The sequence below is a fragment of the Macrotis lagotis genome, chromosome 6 (assembly GCF_037893015.1).
Source record: "Macrotis lagotis isolate mMagLag1 chromosome 6, bilby.v1.9.chrom.fasta, whole genome shotgun sequence".
Classification (NCBI taxonomy): Eukaryota; Metazoa; Chordata; class Mammalia; order Peramelemorphia; family Peramelidae; genus Macrotis; species Macrotis lagotis.
In genome coordinates, this window is record NC_133663.1 from 9967637 (window position 1) to 9981541 (window position 13905).

At 40.7% G+C, this 13905-nt stretch overlaps 1 protein-coding gene across 1 annotated transcript; it reads right to left on the reverse strand.

Annotated features, from left to right (window-relative positions):
- Positions 1-2834: 2834 nt before the first annotated feature.
- Positions 2835-11741, reverse strand: LOC141491572 (sialidase-4-like). Its single transcript, XM_074192506.1, has 3 exons — positions 10981-11741; positions 8657-8912; positions 2835-3971 (listed from the first exon to the last, which is right to left on the reverse strand). Exons 1-3 carry the CDS (start codon positions 11275-11277, stop codon positions 2953-2955), a joined length of 1572 nt encoding a protein of 523 aa, XP_074048607.1. The 5' UTR covers positions 11278-11741; the 3' UTR covers positions 2835-2952.
- Positions 11742-13905: the final 2164 nt, after the last annotated feature.

Genomic DNA, 13905 nt, shown 5'->3' on the forward strand with positions numbered 1-13905 from the left:
GCCTTCACCTGGAGAGCTCCAAGTGAGCTGCTGAGACAGTCCATGACACTGGGCTATCTCTGTTTGTTCAGAATCAAACCTCAGTCTGTCTTCCCCTCACTAGTTCAAGTTCTGCCTTCTTGGGGCAAGTAGCAGATCTTTAAATGTGAGGGAGGAGCAGCTTTTGTATAGCCCGTAGGGCTTCTCTTGTTCAGGCCAATATCTCTACTTCCTTTCCTATATCCCACATGATATGCTGTTCAGTCACCTCACCTTCTTGTTCACTCAGCCCAAGTTCTCCAGGTCATTGGTGTCCTCAAATTGTGGTGGCCAGAACAGGCCATGGTTCTCCAGAGATAGTAGGAGAAAGGGAGAGGACAGTGAGACTATCCCCTTCTTCATTCTGGTTATTATATCTATCATGATGCAGCTTAAAACAGTAGAGTGCTTAGCAACCCTGAAAAATCAGGAAACAGCCCAGTTAAAGCATCAATAAAAATAAATGTAGTATGCACTTAGGCCTTGTGCAGAAAAAAATGAAAAATTATCCACATCCTCAGGCAGCTTACATTCTAATGGTAACATAGACCTACTAAGGTCTACCATGATACATACAATGAGGGTCTAGGTGAGCTTCGATAATATAAATATGCAGTGGATTCATTCTAAGGGATTTTGTGACTTCCCCTACCTCCATTCACAGCAAAAGTGAGGAAGGGAGATGGCTGGAGCAGTTCAGGGTTGGAGATTGACAAAGTATGAGATGATAAACCAAGAGGGCAAGGGAAGAAAAAGTGCAGAAAAGTGTAAGTTCCTAAGTAGTCCGTATGGAGAACTAAGGAGACTCTAAACAGAGTAGGAGTGATAGCTTGACAAATCCTGAGGGCTGAAAGATCAACTGGAAGTCATCAGGAAAATGAAGTCATAAGAAGATATGGAATGTTAGATATCATGATTACACAGAAGAATTGGAGAGTTCTTGGAGATACAAGTAGAACACTTGTGGCTGAAGGCAAGATCAAGGTTATGACCTCCCTTGTGTATCTACTGGGGACAGGACATGGGAGATGATGAGACGGACAATCTAGAAATCAGGATATTTGAGAGTCCATCAACATATATGCCCACCTCCTCAATATTGAGAAGAGGATTGTGAACCAGACACTTATCTCAAGAAAAGAAGAAACTATCCTGGGAGTCTGGTACCATATTGGAGAAGAAACAAGGGTTAAATTTTTTGTTTGTTTGGTTTTTTTTGCAAAGCAATGGGGTTAAGTGACTTGCCCAAGACCACACAGATAGATAATTATTATGTGTCTGAGGTCAAATTTGAACTCAGGTCCTCCTGACTCCAAGGCTGGTGCTCTATCTACTGCGCCACCTAGCTGCTCCAAGGGCTAAAATTAAAAGAGAAAACATTCCTATGTTATATAACTGTTGGCGTGAGGTTTCATTATACACACTTAAGTAAAAGACATTTTTAATTCTTTGATAATATAATCTCTGTTCCTCATTTTTTTCAAGTTTTTATTCTGTTCCTAGTTCCAAGTCTCTTCAATACTAATGTCCCTGAAATAGAAACATGGATGCATTTAAGGTCACTGTTTCCCTCCCTTTTCCTCCTAATTAATTCATTCAGGTATGAGACACATGACTAGTTAAGAATGGTGAATTAGTAATTCTATGCAAACCCCTTAACACTTCAACTTCCAAACATCAAAATTAGGAAGTGACTATAGCATTTCTAAAGCTTAATTTTAAGACTGGACAAAGGAACCACTATAGTCAAGCTAAAGGTCTTATTAACAATAGGGAACTTCCTACTTAGAGCACTTCTAAAGAAGGTACCACCCACCTCCACTAGTCCCTGGCAACCAACATAAGCAGTCCCAGGTTTGTGCCAGGAGCCTAGCTCTGAGGTAGTAACACCCTACAACTGTGGTATCTCTGCCTCAACTCTCCTAACCTCTCAACTTCCTAGACCTAAAGAATTGATTCTATCCAGTCATACTAAAGGAAAAGCAAAGAGGAACCAAGAAGACTGAAAATGAGCCAGCATAGGCAAAGGCAGTAAGCCTGAGGAAAAGGTGAATGGAAATTCAGATGAGATCATTAGAGACCAGACAGATGAACCAACAATCCCCCCTTTCTAAGGGGGCAGTTAGGTGGCACAGTGGAGAGAATACTGGCCCTGGACCTGAGTTCAAATTTGACCTCAGACATTTAATAATCACTTACCCGTGTGACCTTGGGCAAGTCACTTGACTTCATTGCCTTGCAAAAAGAAAAATCATTCAGGCAGTCTGTATCCCAGTGGCACAGTGAGCAAGGTCTTTAATATCAGTGAAAGAAGCCAGAAAATAGGGATGGGGAATACAAGAAAAAAGGATGATAGTGATGACAAGAGCAAAAGGCTCAACAACAAGCCAGGATACCAGCAGAAAAATCAACTTCTAGGATACTGAAACAGCAGAAGGAAAATCATGTAAAAACACCAAGAGATTTCCAAGTACAATGAGAAAATAATACAAAATGAAAGAAAAGAGTGTCTAATGAAAGACAAAATCCTATCCATCCAAAATGATAAATCATCCAAATGACTCAAGGGAGAAATACACATCATAAGGAAAAAATTTAGGAATGAATTTAGGCAGAAAATGAAATCCTCCTTTCAGAATTGAGAAAATCATAAAAAGCCTAATTCATTCATTAGGAAAGCCTCAGGTAAATGATACAACCCAAATTCTTAAGGGAGCTAGTCCTCTATTTATTTTGAAGCCATCAAAAAAAATCAGATGTGAGTTTAAAACATTAAACTATGTTTGAACCATGTTTCAACTTCAATGAATGTCCACTAAAAACTGATGATGCATTATAAAATGATGAAGCCTTAGGAGTATTTCTATGTATATTTAGTATTAAATATTCAAGGCTATTCTGGCGACCTCCCTTCCCAGGAGAATGAGAGAATACTCAAGAGGTCACACAGTTTTTCCAGTAGTTCTTGCTTCCTGTCTGGCAGTTGTGACTCAGGGAACTAACCTTTGTGGGGATATTCTCAATGACTTCAGAGAGTGTGAACAGACAAAAAGAGATCTCTTCATAGGCATACCTGGCCCCACTTTCGTAGAGGCAGGCAAAAGTGATGGCCGGAATCCCTGGTGGGGACGGTTCTGTAAAGGGTAACTCGATAGCTGCTAGATCAGAATAAGCACTGGGTCCTTCATATATCACCCAGGGCTCTGTCCAACTGTCAGCATTTCTGGGAAAAGTACTAAGGTAGACGCCCATATTGACCCGAGACCTGTGACTAGTAGGGTGGGAATATAATACCCAAGTAGGTGCCAATGAGGTGGAAGGTTGAGAGATGGGTCTTGGACCAGCCTGGCCTGCATCTCTATCACCAGCAGAGATCTTTTGTTCGGGGTGGCCTTGGGATGCATTTCTTAAAGAGGGGACTGGGATATTTCCAACACTCTTTCCATTGCTCCTCTGTAGTCTATGAAGCTTTTGTAGGAAATGGGAGTAGTCACAGCCACCAGCAAACCATCTCTCCCCTTGTGACCGAAATTGAGAGAAGTTCCTGATGAGAGGAGCTGGGAACCCAACGATGCTGCCATGGCAACCACGGTTGCTCTCCACTAACTTCCGGACCAGCTGGCCTGGAAGAAAAGCAGCCCCATCATCCATGCTGAGGGCCTGCACCCGGCAGCCCAAGGGACTCCTAGCATTGCAATAAAGAATATTGCTGCCATCTTCCTCATACACAGATACCAACTGGCACTCCCCAGTTTTCAGATTGGGGATGAAATCCCCAAATTGCCAACTCTGACCATGGTCATCACTGTAGAAGGTGAAGGAGTGGGGAGTGGTCTTGCAGATTTTCCCAAAGCACTCCTTGCAGTCAATGTGATAAGTGTAAGCTGGAACAAGCAGACGTCCAGACCTCAGTTGGATACCATGGCCCGGACCCAAGGCAAAGGTAGCCCAATCTGCAGAGAAAGAGAATGAGAGAGGCTGACGTGAATGAGTGGGGGCAAGAGGAAGAGAGGAGGAGAAGGAAAAGGAGAGTGTAGAGAAGGAGGAAAAGTCGGGGAGGAGGGAAAGAAGAGAAGGAAAAGGAAGAGGAAAAAGAGAATTAGTAGTAGGAACATTAATGACCCTCTCCTCAACCCACTTCTGTAGAAGCACTTACATAAAGAAGAATACCACAGGGAACATTTAGGTACCAGCTTCAAAGCCCAAGCTACTCTGACCTTTTGAATCACACCAACAAATGTGGATCACTTTAGAGGCCCTGTCCTGGTCAGGTCCCCCTTTCTGGCTTCCCTATAGCTGTTTTCTTCCTCCCATAAGGAAAGGGACAATCTTGCTTACATTTTTATACCCAGTGATTGCCTGGCAGATACATAGGAAAAAAACACTCTGATCCAGCAATACCACTACTAAGTCTGCATCCCAAAGAGATCATAAAAAAGGGAAAGGACCCATATGTACAAAATGTTATATCTAACATATGTATCATCTGTCTATCCATCCATCCACTTATTCTCCCATCTATCATCTACCTATCCATCCATCTATCCATCCATTGATTTATCATCCATCCTTCCATCCATCTATCCATTCATCTATCATTTATCTATGCACTCAACTATCATCCATCTATCCATCCATCTATTCATCCATCCATCCATTTATCCATTCATCCATCATCTATCTATTCATTCAGTCATCAATCTACTCATCTATTATTCATTTCTCCATTCATCTATCAGCTCTCAATCCATTAATCCACTCATCTATCATTTATCTATCCATTCATCTATTAACTATCTATCCATCCATCCATCTCTCCATTCATCTACCTATCTATCAATCCATCCATCTCTCCATTCATCTACCTATCTAATCCATCCATCCACTCATCTATCATCTACCTATCTATCCATCCATCCACTCATCTACCTATCTATCAATCCATCCATTTCTTCATTCATCTACCTATCTAATCCATCCATCCACTCATCTATCATCTACCTATCTATCCATCCATCCATTCATCTATCATCTACCTATCTATCCATCCATCCGCTCATCTATCATCTACCTATCCATCCATCTATCCACTCATCCAAAATTGAATAGCTTAGAACATCCCAAATAGGCAGAGAAATTTTACAAAAATATTGTATAAATAACTTTCTTTATTCAGGCAGGTAGAAAGTATAGTGGATAGAAATTGCCCTGGAATTAGGAAGACCTAGGTGAAAATCCAGCCTCAGACATTTAGTAGCTGTATGACTCTGGGCAAGTCACTGAATTTTTCTGTCTTTCATAGTTATCTCAAGTATAAAATAGGAGTGATAACAGAACTTAATTTCCAGGGTTGCTGTAAGGATCAAATACATCATACTTCTAAAGTACTTGGTATATCATAACTGTTAAATAAATATTAACTGTGGCTTAGAAAACTGTAGTATATTTATGTCATGGAACACTATTGTTCTATTAGAAACCAGGAGGGATGGGAATTCAGGGAAGCCTGGAGGGATTTGCATGAACTGATGCCAAGCGAGATGAGCAGAACCTGAAAAACACTGTACACCCTAACAGCAACACGGGGGTGATGATTAACCTTGATGGACTCGCTCATTCCATCAGTGCAACAACCAGGGACAATTTGGGGCTGCCTGCAATGGAGAATACCATCTGTATCCAGAGAAAGAATTGTGGACTTTAAATAAAAACCAAGGACTATTACTGTAAAATTAGGGGGAAAAAGTTATATTATTATGTCATTTTACTATCTCATACTTTATTTTTCTTCCTTAAGGATATGATATCTCTCTCAACACATTCAACTGAGATCAATGTATACCATGGAAATAATGTAAAGACTAACAGAATGCCTTCTGTGGGGGGGTAGGGGGAGGGAAGGTGATTAGGGGAAAAATTGTAAAACTCAAAATAAATAAAATCTTTCATAAATAAATAAATAAATGTTAACTGTGACTATAATCCTTTCTTTTTTGTTTGTATTTTAAGGAAAATTAGAAAAGGTTTGCACTTCCCTTTACTATCTTGCTTCGAGTGTATATTCCAATAATCGTTCTCAAGTTAAACTTTGTTCCCTGAGTCTCATGACATAGACTCTGTCCCTTGGTATTAGTAATCGACAACTCCAATAAGGATGGATCTCTGTCAGTTGCACAATGACCTAGAAAACCACAAATAACATGATCTATGTTGTATGGTCTTTTAATTTATTTTGTTAAATACTTCCTCATAGTTGTTTAATTTGTACTTCACTAAGCAATACTGATTTAGAGAATTTTATCATATGACTATAGATAGCTTTAATGTCTTCATCTGAAAACTGCCTATTCATATCCTTTGACCATTTATCAGTTGGAGAAATGTATTAATATAAATTTGACTTCATTCTCTATGTATTTTTAAAATGAGTCTTTTATCAAAAACACTAGTTATAAAAATGGTTTTCTAGCTTTCCACATTCCTTCTAATCTTAGCTTTGTATTTATGAAAAACTTTTAAATTTAATATAATCAAAATTATCCACTTTTCATTTTATAATATTCTTTATCTCTTGTTTGGTTTCAAATTCCTCCCCTCTCCATAGATCTGACAGATAAAACTATTTCTTGTTCTCCTAATAGGCTTATAAATCACTATTGATTAGAGAAATGCAAATTAAAACAACTCTGAGCTACCACTTTACACCTATTAGATTGACTAATATGACAAAAAAGGGGAATGATCAATGTTGGAGAGGATGTGGGAAAATTGAGATACTGAAACACTGTTGGTGAAGTGTGAATTGATCCAACCATTCTGGAGAGCAATTTGGAACTATGCCCAAAGTATAACCAAACTGAACACTCTTTGATCCAGCAATACCACTACTAAGTCTGCATCCCAAAGAGATCATAAAAAAAGGGAAATGACCCATAGGAACAAAAATATTTATAGCAGCTCTTTTATGTAGTGGCAAAAAACTGAAAACTGAGGAGATGCTCACCAATTGGGAAATGGATAAATAAATTGTGGTTTATGAATAGGATAGAATACCATGGTTCTGTAAGAAACCATGAGCAGGTGGGTTTCAGAAAAGCCTCAAAGACTTACATGAACTGACTGAATAAAGTGAGCAAAACTGGAAAAACATTGTAAATATTAACATCAACATCATGTGATAATCAGCTATGATAGATATTGTTCCTCAAGGAGCAAAGACAATTCTAAAAGACTTGTGCTGGAAAATGTCCTTCACATCACAGGAAAAAACTGTGGAGTCTGAATGCAGACCAATGCAGACAATTTTCCCTTTTTAAAATTTGTTTTATGTTTTCTTTCCCTTTGCTCTGATTCTTCTTTTACAACATGACTAATATGGAAATATGTTAAATATGATTGAACATATATAACCTATATCAAAGGGAAGAAAGGGATGCAGAAAAATGTGGTACTCAAAATGTTACAAAAAAATCAATGTTGAAAGCTATCTTGCGATTGGAAAAAACTTAATTTAACTTAAAAATAATTATTTCCCAATTATATTTTAATCTTCTTTGGCAGTATTCAGGAGTTTTTTCTGGATACTTATGGCCAACTGGCTTGGAGTTTGACATCTCTGGGAATGTGGACAGGAAAGAAAGGAGGAAACAAAAAGCCTCAGCAGCCTCTGTCAAAGATGAAACTTTTTCTGAATGTAAAATGAAAGCCAAGAGTCTCTTCTACTATTGCTATCTGATAAACTGGACCACACATTAAATGTGGATGTGGTTACTCCATAGGTTACATAAGGACACCTCTCATGCAAAAGAGCATTACTTAAAATTCATGAACCATTTTTCATTTCATATCTATAGCAATAAATTTAACTATGTATATATATACATATATATATACATATATATGTGTGTGTATATATATATATATATATATATATATATATATATATATATATATATATATAGCTTTCCACATGTGCTGTCTTTCATTTCTCTGATGGAGCTGCTGGCTTACCACAAAATCATCTAGTTAGAAAGCATTTGCTGTTAAATGGTAGGGAAAAGAGCTGGGAGAGTGTAGTCATTTCTCTGGCCTCCAATAAGTCCCTGAACCTGTAAACTAATACAAAATCAGAAACAAGTAAATGAGGAAGGGAAAAGGAAAGAAGGGGAGTAAGAGGAGATTTAGAAAGAAAGAGAAAAATAATCAAAACAAAAATACTTGAGCAACGGTTCTAAACCTAAAGAAGAATATGTGGATGGAAATAACTGGAATGACCTGAAGCTCCTCAAAAATCAAAGGAAATCTACCAGACCCTGGGAGAATGGGACATAAATTGTTTCATTCTCAGGATCAACCTCATAGAGTTCATGTGCTGAGCAAAGAGATGGCTAAGACACATGCAGCCTCAGTATCCTTTATAAATCAGGTTATTTTGGTTACCTCCAAACCCCACATCTTATCAAGTGGGTATGACTTCTGTTATTTGAAATTCTGGACTGAACTGGCCAACCTACTGTGAATTATCTTCTCCCACCCAATTTCTCTTTCACTATCAGAAGTCTTGTTTGGCCCCAAGTAAGAGCCAAAGCCAGTCATTTTAAGTGGAACACTTTCCCAGGCTCAGTGAGGGCTCCTTTACCTTCTATGACAGAGCCGATGACTTGCTCCGTTAGATCGGTGACAGGGCTCCAGGTGAGGCCTCCATCTGAACTGGTCACATAACAAAGGCGGGCTGCATTCTTGCCAGTCATGATCTGGAAGGATTCTGGGGTGTTGCCCAAGACGGCAATAAAGAAGAGGAAGACGGTGCCAGTGAGCTCATCATACACTGGGCAGGGGTTCATGGACCGATGCTCCTCCAGAGAGGCTGTCTTCACAACCCGCATGTCTCCCCACTGGAGAGGGAAGAAAAACATCCAACTTCTCTCTCCTCATTCTATTTCAAGCTTACTGTCCATCTTCACACATGATTCTCTCTCCTTTCTCAATGAGCTACACACTCCAAATTCTCTTTAAATTAGGGAATGTCAATTGCCTTGAACAATATTTGTAAAACCTTCCAAGTTCAAGCATGTCATTGAGCCAAAAGACCATACAGACCCTGCAGAGCCAGAAGAAGCTACTGGACTTGAATGATGAGTGAAGTATCTGGGAGAGAGGTATGATTCATGAAAAACCATTGCTCTTGGCCCCAAAAGACCTGGGGTCAATCCTGGATGTTACTGGCAATATGACCAAGCAAGTCAATTAACCTCTTTGAGTCCCAGTTGCCCTATCTGTGAAATGAGAGTGCTAATGCTGAGGGAAAGGGATTAGGCCTGGCATTTCATTCTACCAGTGCAGGTCAGCCCCTTCTGAGAATTTCCCAGGAGCACTGATCACTAAAGAGACTTGCTGAGTGTCCAACCAGGAGGTGCCAGAGGTAGCATCAGTCTTCTGGGTTCTGACCTAGAACCTACTGTAGTAAAATGACTAAAGGCCCCTACTATGTGCATGTTAACTAAAAGCCTCTATTATGTGCATGAGTGACTAAAGGTCCCTGTCCTTACATAGAAGCATATATCCAGAGCTAAAAGGTCATCTAGTCTGATCCCCTTATTTTACAAATGAGGAAACTGAGACCCAGAAAGATTAAATAACTTGCCCAAGGTAACAGAGGTGGTAAGTCACAGGAGTGGAATCTAATGCTTAGTCAGAGCTCTTCCCATCATACCACACTGCCTCCCATGAAGCAATAAAATCAAACACTACTGTGAAAGTTGTGACCTCATTCAGATTTGGGGGAATTGGTTGTATATTTGTAATATATAATTATTTAAATCAACAAAGAACATAGGAAAGAGGTTCTCAATGCGGAGGCTATGAACTGATTTCAAGATATTCAGTAGTTTGAAAGGGGGAAATATATCTTCATTTTCACTAAGCTCTAGGTGAAACTTCGCATTTCCTTTGGTTATGAATGCAGGCAATAAATCACTATTCTGAAAAGTCTGTAGGCTTCACTGGATTGTCAAAAAGGATCCCTAAATCTAAAAATGGGTAAGATCTTTGACCTAATTCTTATTCTCTCCACTAGTGGAGATGCAAAACACATGCAGAACTCCTGACTGTGTCCCTAGGTGAGGAAGAGAAGGAGGAAAAAGAGAAGGAAGGAAAGGAGGAAGAGGAGGGAAAAGAGGAGAAAGTGGAGGAGGAAGAGGAGGAGGAGGAAGGAAAAAAGAAGGAAGAAGGGGAAGCTAGGTGGCATAGTGGATAGAGCACTGGCCCTGGAGTCAGGAGGACCTGGGTTCAAATCTGGTCTCAGACACTTAATAATTACCTAGCCGTGTGGCCTTGGGCAAGTCACTTAACCCCATGGCCTAGTAAAAAACCTAAAAAAAAGAAGGAAGAAGAGGAGGAGGGAAAGAGGTGGAAGAGGAATCAAACAAGAAAGAGGAGCTGGAGGAAGAAGAAGAGGAGGAGGAAGAAGCGATATGCACATAGGACTTCCAGCCTGGCTTTACATGCAATATCTCATTTGTTCCTCATGACAATTCCATAGGGGACGGTACTATGACTACTATTATCCCCATTTGGCAGATAAAAAACTGGATTCAGACCATTATTAAACTAAGGTCATACGGCTATTAAGTGTCCGAGCCTAGATTGAGTCTCCAGTCCCAACATCAGGAGCCAATTTGATGCTGCTGAACATCCTAGTCTTTTAACCTCGTCTTCCCAGAATGCACCAGCTCTCCTTGCAGGCAGGGACTTCTGAGACATTCCTCCCACCTCCAATGCTGTTCCTGCCCCACTGCTGCAGGAATGTTGCTCTCTGAAAAATGAGATACTTCCCCTGAGTCTCACACAGATGCCCATCAATTCAGTAAGTGAACAATTTGTCCACAACCTCTCAACAGCCACCCAAAATCAAGCTTCTCATGTTTCCATGGAAGGTAAGTCCATGACCTGGGTGTCACTCACCTCCACATAGGTCCTGTGGAAGGCCCCCCTTCTCAGGACCAGCACGTTTGCATGGGAATCATCTGGGCTGAGCCTCTCTTCTGCAAAAGCCAGCAGAGTGGTCCTCTTGGGGATGTAGAGCAGGGCAGGTATCCTATAGGTCACACCACCTTCCTCCCTCTCAAACAGTACTGTTCGAGCTGGGAAATGTGAGCTACTCATGGCTCTCCTGAAAGAAAGGCTACACAACCAATAAGTAGATAGGAAGTATGAAGGAAGGGATAGAAAGAAAGGAACCAGACTCCTAGGCTCAGTCATAGGATCTAAAGCTCACATTTTGCTTATTTATTACTTTTTGTTTTAAGGCATTCCCAAACAAGGGATGCTTTCCCCCCAGGTAGATGAAGTAGACAATTTCCTGGGTAAGACTTCAGAGTCACAAAATCAAAGATCAAACAGATCTCCATGGAAATCTAATCCTGCCCTTGGCCGAAAATTGCTCCCTCTACAATACAATTTGAACAGTAGCTCTCCAAGCTTTCTTTAAAGACTTCCAATGAGGAGGAGCCTTCTTAGACAGTCTAATATATGTTTGGATAGTTTTGATAGTGTAAGAAAGGGTAGCAATAAGACAGTGAGGTACACTAAAGGCAGTCAGGACCATGGATAGAAGTGGGTTTCCATCAACCCAACAAGCATCCACACCAGCATCCACAGGGTCTTTTCTTATCTTGGAGAAGACTTGATTAGTCTGTAGAGTAAACCTACTTTCTACATCCATTCAGCAAACCCATCATTTCCTTAGTAAGGAGTTTAGTTAAATAAAAAGGGCAATAAAATAGAGGCAACAGGTCTATCTCAATGCATCCCAATCCCAAGGGCAGAGCTTGCTTCTCTCCTGCTGAAGGGTGAAATAGAAATCTCCATGTTTATCCTCATTTTATAGTTAAGGAAATTGAGAAAGATAGAGGTTAATGACCAGTTCAGGATCACAAAACTAATAAATGTTTACAGTCAGCTCAATCTTTGCTGACTTCAAGCCTAATGCTCTATCCATTGCGCCACCTACAAGCAAGTCCCTAGACATAATTCTATTATTCAGGAAGTTTTTTCCCTTATATCCCTAAATTTACTTCTTAGCACTACCTAAGCGATTACTCCTATTTTTTCCTTCTAAGGGCCATCATAAAGGGTCTAATCTCTCCTCCATCATAGTCCCTCAAATAACTGAAGATACCTCTCATGTTCTCCATCTCATGTCTCTTCTCCAGGCTAACCACCCCCAGTTCTTTCAACTAATACTCAAATGGCATGAGCTCAATACCATTCTTCCTCCTTGATTACTTTCTTTGGATACACTCCAGCTTCTCTTTGCTCCTCTGAAAAATGTGAGGCCCAAAACTAGACTGAGTACTGATCTACATTCATGATGTATATTCAAGTCAAGTCAAAAAGGGTTTCATGGACTAAATGACACCTGAATTGGACCTTGAAAGAAGGCATGAGGGGGAAAGAATGAGAGGGAGGAAGAGATCCATTCCAATTATAGGGGAAGGCATCAGCAAAATGTGGAGTCTAGGGAGGACAGGGTGAGAGCAGAAAAAGGGAGCAGTCTTTTCTCTCTGCTCTGTGAAAGAGGACAGTGTAAGATACTACCCACAAAAAAAATATGCAGCCCCTGGAGCTGACTAAAAATGGAAATTACAATTTGACCTTCCCAAATGTGATCCTTGCTAAAATGCAATAAATTCATTCTTCTCTTGGAAGAATAAGCAAATAAGCTGTTCACTTGACATTCTCACAGAAAGGTTGTGATGGGGGAGGGCCAAGTGAGCCCTCAAAAGAAGGATCTGACCAGGAACCTTGGAATGAAATCAAGAGGACATTGCCCCAAGGTGCCGTCACAAGCCAAAAAAGGAGAATGGTTCCTTGCCACTCCCTATATCTCTTAGCACCAGAGCTGCATTATGTCTTCTCCTTCCCAGAGCTGCCACTCTCAGAGGCCCATGGTCTCATCCTTTCTTCCTTAACCCCCATGGAGTTGCAGTCTAGAATTCAAGTGAGGTGGGCTGCACTCTATCCTAGGCTAATTGTACCCATTTAGACTATTCTGTGTATCGGCACAGTCCTCTGACTGCCTTATTTCCTGCCACCCCTGCTCCACTCCCCAACTATTTTGAGATGACATTTGCTCAGCTTTTGACTTAAACCACAGAGGCCAGCTTCCAGCAGAGGGCCATTCTCCTCCCTCCTCTCTCAGTTGCCATGGAGATCCACATCATAGGTCTGCCATGGAAACAATGGAGCTCACAAAAATTGATATCCAGGGTTCATGTCCAGCACACATGAGTGAATGAGAATGAGAGAAATGCTCAGCTGAGACTGGGATCAGGAGGAAAAATAAATACAAAGGGCTATGAGCTTCTGGGATCAGAAAATTAAACAGAACCAGAAGGAACTTTAGGATCTACCTAGGGCAACCATATCACTTTATAGATGAGGTGGGAGGTCCAAAAAGGTTGAGTAATGACCAGTGTCACCGAGTGGCAGAACCATGTTTCCATTGAACCAAAGCCTTGATTTCAAATCCAAAGGAGAAACAAAGGGAGGGGGCAGACAAAGGGGAAGCCACAATAACTGGGGGATGGGAGGAAGATGCAAATGCAACATGCTCCACCAAGACCCTATTCAATGACTAGGATCAGTCCCTTCCCTTGACAGAAACCAGGCGAGTTGGAGAACTCCAGAGTTAGAAGGGATGTCAGTAGACATCGAGGCCAAACCATCAATCCATCAAACATTTCTCAAAGATCACTCTGACAAGCATCCCCTCTACCATATAGCCAATGAATGGGCATCCCCACAGTATCTATTGGGATATTTCCTGAACTGAGAAACTCACTATCTATGAAGATAGCCTTCTTTGAGATAATCCTGGTGGTTAGG

Coding starts and splice junctions, on each gene's coding strand:
- LOC141491572 (XM_074192506.1), bottom strand. CDS start 11,277: ATGACTGAGCCTAGGAGTCTGGTTCCTTTCTTTCTATCCCTTCCTTCA. Junction 8,913..10,980: donor TCCACAGGACCTATGTGGAG/GTGAGTGACACC, acceptor TTCCCTCTCCAG/TGGGGAGACATGCGGGTTGT. Junction 3,972..8,656: donor CATCGGCTCTGTCATAGAAG/GTAAAGGAGCCC, acceptor CTTTCTCTGCAG/ATTGGGCTACCTTTGCCTTG.